The sequence below is a fragment of the Haliotis asinina genome, chromosome 16, assembly GCF_037392515.1.
Source record: "Haliotis asinina isolate JCU_RB_2024 chromosome 16, JCU_Hal_asi_v2, whole genome shotgun sequence".
Classification (NCBI taxonomy): domain Eukaryota; kingdom Metazoa; phylum Mollusca; class Gastropoda; order Lepetellida; family Haliotidae; genus Haliotis; species Haliotis asinina.
The window spans coordinates 7,050,164-7,055,999 of record NC_090295.1 but is presented as its reverse complement, the minus strand read 5'-3'; the positions used below and the strand labels follow the sequence as shown (position 1 = coordinate 7,055,999).

The window sequence follows — 5,836 nt, the reverse complement described above, 5'->3', positions numbered from 1 at the left end:
GTCAGTTGTAATTGTTATGTTTGGTGGGGTCGTGAGAAATAAGTAACCTCGGTGTTAAACACTCCTCTGTTCTTCGTTATAGGGAAAGTGACATCACAGTTGAGTAGCTTAATAGTATGAGGTCGCAGTTGAGTGACTTCATAACATGACAATGTTGCAGACACTGGCTCCAAACTGAACAAGCTGAACAGGTGAACAGTACAACACAGTCACAGACAGTGTCAATTATGTGAGGCGCAGCTTAAAAAATGACCACATCGGTGAATGAAATTAAAATTACCATACCTATAATTAAAATTAAAATCTGCAACATTTGTAGCTAATGTCCCCACTTTATTACCTTGTAACTGATGCCATACACCAGTGTCTCTGGTTATGATACCGTTAGCTCGGAACTGGCACCAACGTCAGTCTCTACAATACCGCTAACTGGGACGTGGCATCAACGTCAATCTCTACAATACCGCTAACTGGGACCTGGCATCAATGTCTCTCTCTACAATACCGCTAACTGGGACCTGGCACCAAGGTCAATCTCTACAATACCGCTAACTGGGGCCTGGCACCAATGTCTCTCTCTACAATACCGCTAACTGGCGTGTGCTTCCCGTGTCACTCGCTACAATACCACTAACAGAAGTCTGGCACCAGTTGCACACGTTATACTGTTAACTGAGGCCTTGCGCCAGTGTCACTCGCTACGATACCTCTAACTGAAGGCCTGTCACCAGTGTCGGTCCCCACAAAACCGCTCTCTAAAGGCCTGTCACCGGTGTCACTCGCTAACCGACGCCTCGGTGGTCTCGAGAGATCAAGTCATTTGCAAGGGTAGTACATGTATTCAGGAACAGTCATTTCACTTACTTGTAATCAACTCTAAATTTACAGCGACATTTAGTAACACTACGGAACCACATACAACAAATACTCTCTTCCGTCTGGCAAAGCCATATTCCCACCCAAAATACCTTTAAATATTACTCGTGTTTCGTTAATACGCCATTACTGGATAAATTTAGGAATCGAGTTCAGTCCGACATGCAGTGGTGAATGTTCATGTAAGTAAAGTTGTCACTTGGTGTGAAGGGCCGGTACGGATTGCTCTGCACCGACTACTCACGGAATTTTGTTTACAGAGGACCAAGAACCCCCCCCCCCAAAAAAAAAAAAAAAACAACAACAAAAAACAATAAAAAAACAAACAACAAAAACACCGATGATTTTTAAAACGTGGTTTAATTTGACACATTTATCTGAGTTTCTACCCAGAGAGCACTTGGAATATTCACTCGTTTTAGAGTCAACAATCACGCGCTAGTCAGTGGAAATAACAGTGACGTCACCAAAATAGACGCAGCACGAGATGGAATCACGGTTATAAAAGGCACAGTGTGGAAGGTGATGTCACGGATATAGAGGGCACCTGTGGCAACAGTGATATCACGGATATAATAGGCACTTTTAAGAGACACAGTGATACCACGGCATAAAAAGCACCGCGTGACACAGCGACGAGCAAGTCACTTATCTGCTGCACGGTGATATCAGGGATGTTAAGGTCACGGTGACATGTAAGTCGCATATATGCTACATGGTGATATCAGGGATGTGTAAGTCGCCGTAACGGTGAGAATAACACGTGACTGTGTGATATACAAGATCTGATACAATGATATCACGGATATACAAGGTACGTGAATGTGTGACAATGATATCACTGAAGTGAAAGACGTGTAACCACCCTGCAGAGATATATACCCTTATAACAAAAAGTCTGTGATATTGTTTCTTAGAGTCAGTTTTCATCACCATGGTCGCCACATTTTATCACTCTCGGCTTCCAAATGATGTTCAAGTCCTTGTCGGGGCGGAGTTGTTTCCCTTTCCCGTTTCACGGTTATCAAAGATGGCGATGCAGTAACGCGTGGTGCCGTAAACAGTTCATACTGACGTCTTGAGGAAAGGTCAATGTCACTCTTAGAATCCGGGGAAGACACAGGCGAAGAGTCTGGGGATGAGCGGCTGTCTGGGAGAGACCGACTCTCAGGGGACGGTGTAAACCTTGGCCGATCCATCTTCGAATAAGGGGAAACGTTTATATGAGCATTCTGAGTGTGGGTCTGATGAGTGACAGACGCGGGGACGATGTTCCAGACAGGAGTGCAGGGACCGAGGCTGTTGATGGGGAAAGCAGGCTGAGTGGTCTGGGGGATGACGCTGAGGGCTTGCAGGTGAGCTGGGTGGATCTGGGCCTCCGCAGGGATCTGAGACACACAGTTGGCAAGATGGTTGAGAACACGTGACTTAACGTCATGGTTGACGCTGACTGCGTCAAGATATCTAGCGACTTCGCCGGCACATTCGTTGAATCCTGCTCGATATTTGCCCATTAGGAACGGGTCGGAAGACATGGCAGCTGAAACAACAATGATAATACGTTAGTACATTAGCCTTGAAATGCATTTTATTGAACTTGAATTTCTAATCTGTTCAAATATATATTGAATAGGCCATTATTTCTAACTTATCAAAACAAACTGAATATGAGTAACACTATGACTGTGCTATATACAAGAAACATTATATTTTTGAATCGGTTATTGTTTCAGACCAACAACAGCATTCTTTGACCACGTTCTGGGCAACGTCACGGAGTTGTTGGGTTGGGTGGTGTAGTTACCTGCTATCTGCTGTCGCTGGAGAAGCTTCAGGTGTTTAACAGTCATTTCCAGGATGTCAGCCTTTTCAAGCTTGGAATATTGAGTGCTCTGAAATATATAGAACTAATTAGGAGGAATGTTTAATCAACTGACATTCAAAGTAACACTCTAATACACTTAAATGGAGTATACATAATACTACTGTCCAATCGAAGACCTCTAGCCCAAATCAATCATAGGTCATCGTTCCTTATCAAATACAAGTTACCCTTTTAACGTGTGAGTGCCTGTATGTGTGATGATCATTTCTAATTGATTCCGTTTTCATGGACAATGAACGAAGGCCAAACAGGACGAATTCCCTCGACGTTTTTTTTTCAGAATTCGTTTACTTTCTTGTACGAAAGTATTTCGCAGAGTTTCACGACTTTTTCGCTCCCACGCTTTTGCCCAAGGCAATGTTGGCCGAGGTTCAGAATTGTTAGCTCTATACAAATCTTTCAGTTTGCGAGCCGGCGTAATGTATTTGCACTGCTTCGGTCGCTCACTTAGTCGCGAGCCACGCTTATCAACAGTGAGTCGAAAACACCGTGAGAAAGTGATAACCTGTGTAACCTTGCGACATTGTTGGTGGTGTATTTCAACGGTAAATCAATCTAAGGGAGGGAACTCTCTGCATTCGTGTTCACTATGGGGCATGCGAGGGGTTTGGGGCCTGGGTAAACATTCATACAGATTATAGACTGGGGTTGTGGGATCTACAATCAAAGGGAGATAACTAGTGTCTAACTGAGAGAATTACTGTTAGCTCACATGTAAATATCTCCTAGCTTGAAATAAGAAGTGGAGACACGCTGCCCCGTGAGAAAGAACCCACTCCAAACTAAATGACCCATCAATTATCTTCTCCATGCGACTTAATCGTCCCCGATGAACATACAGTGTTGACATATCTGTCATTGAAATTTGTAATCAAATATTGTGCATGTACTTGAGATATGAACCACAAGCGTGAGAAATTTACAACCGAAAATGATATTAAACAATTTCAATAAATTTAATTGCCGTCATAAATATCCACCACTGCAATACAAGCTTCCGTAATGCTTGACCACAACTTTCTTCAGCCACAAGGCACAGGAAGCAGTGACATAATATCGAAGCACACGTGCAACAGGTGACCTGTAACGGGGCACCGTGGGATCAGCTGTTAGTACTTACATCTTTCTTGAGAGCCTGTAGGACCAGGGATTTCAGCTGTCCAAGGCACTCATTTATCCGAGCTCGTCGCCTTTTTTCCATGAGTGGTTTGTTACTCTACAATGAATATGCACGAGCATATAGTATGGCAAATTGTAAATACAACAGCAGGGAGACTATATACATATTAGCGTCGCGTAAGACAGGGGAACCACAAACTTAAAGTTGGTATGTAGCCCATGTCATGTGAAAACTACAAGATGGATGAATTATGAGGCATTTATGAAAAATTAACCTTCAAACCAAAACACCAAAAAAGTCATCTCGTGCTTCAAATTAAACAAATCAAAATAAATTCTAATATTATAGACTTACCCTTCTGGAGGAGGCTCCTGGTCGCTTGTCATCGCTGCAGGTATCCGACATGGTTTCTGAAGAACACATCAACACGACTGTTGAAATCAGCAACTTTCCCAGTGAAATGTCTACCAATGCAACAGGTAGCCGAGTGAGCGTCGGCATGTAATGTATCGGAATTTAGATGTCGATTACCGTCCTTATACATCAAGCTCACTGTGAAGGCACGAAGTCTTGGTTTCCCACGCTGAGAAGACCCACTGGCTGTCAATCAAGCTTTGCGGGGGGTGGTGGTCGTGCGCGACACCAGTTTTGATTGGTTAGTGGGAGCGCGCGCAGAGGCATAAGCACTCCCAGGCGTCAATCAGTGGCGAAATTTACGAGATAAACTCACCGCACGCGCCGAAACTTACACCACCCTCAGATTTCGTCTGTGGGAATTTCCCGCCCTCTTTGCCCCGAAAGTGATTAGAAACCAACCATACCACGCAGTACATGATGGGCTAAATAATACAATTCAAAGCCCAACTTAGTGTTTGTTTTCGGTTTACAGAGAGAGTGCGCCCCGCGAGTGTGTTTCGCTTCAAATGCTTTCATCGCAAATCGTGGGAACGAACTGTACATCGATGAGCGACTGTGATATCGCAGCCTTCGTGATTGCTATACAATGCAGATTATGAACTTTTTGATTTTCACACATTGATAATCAATTGTTTTCCATTTTCATTGCTTGAAACTTCACAGTTTTCACTTCTGAAGCCCTTATCGCAACACTAAATAGTGTTTGGTAGACCAACGTCGATTATTTTTTAAACGTTTTTGAACTGTATGAAATACCGATAAAATTACCAGCGTATTCAGTAAGTTCCGTCGCAGGGTACCCAATAATACACATGGTATCTGTCACTGCTGTTCTTATATGATTGAACTTTCAATAATATTTTGCCAGTCAGATTTATTCTTTTCAGCGGATTAACTTCCAAAAATAACACAACCAGTCCTTTAAATAAGCATTTTACATTGAAAATCAACAGACGTTAATATGTTTGTGTTGAACTGTCACAACATTTAATGACTTCCTTTCAAAACGTACTAATCTGACACGGACATAAATCTCCCGTACAAGCGACCAGACAAAAAGAAACCCTCAGTAAACTGGTATCAACGCGACATATAGCAGTTAAGTTCCATCCACAGTTATTCAGGTAACTGATTATCAGTCTGGAATCAGTCCCATATAGCATTTAAGTTCCATCCACAGTTATTCAGGTAACTGATTATCAGTCTGGAATCAGTCCCATATAGCATTTAAGTTCCATCCACAGTTATTCAGGTAACTGATTATCAGTCTGGAATCAGTCCATGAGGTTAAAGTCAGCGTACGGACAGACTGGAATGGCAAGTTTAACTACGATCTTGGCTTCCACTTTTTCTCCTGGCGCGCGTCTGACGCACCTGCTGATGACGAGAGAGAAACGAGCAGGCCATGCTTGTCAACGTCTATTTGTCACCAGGGACTACTGGTCAGCGAGATGTCTGGACACACGTGCCGACGTGGATACCGAAGACACAGGACGGTAGCATCTGTCAGACACCTCTTCAATACTTCTTGGAGGTTT

General features: G+C 43.3%; 1 protein-coding gene across 1 annotated transcript; it reads right to left on the bottom strand.

The window, feature by feature from the left end:
- Positions 1 to 1,217: 1,217 nt before the first annotated feature.
- Positions 1,218 to 4,586, bottom strand: LOC137268147 (transcription factor HES-1-B-like). The gene is made up of 4 exons (XM_067802675.1): positions 4,236 to 4,586; positions 3,882 to 3,977; positions 2,681 to 2,768; positions 1,218 to 2,416 (listed from the first exon to the last, which is right to left on the bottom strand). The coding sequence occupies exons 1-4, from the start codon at positions 4,380 to 4,382 to the stop codon at positions 1,806 to 1,808; spliced, it is 942 nt and encodes a 313-aa protein (XP_067658776.1). The 5' UTR covers positions 4,383 to 4,586; the 3' UTR covers positions 1,218 to 1,805.
- Between the last annotated feature and the right edge of the window lie 1,250 nt (positions 4,587 to 5,836).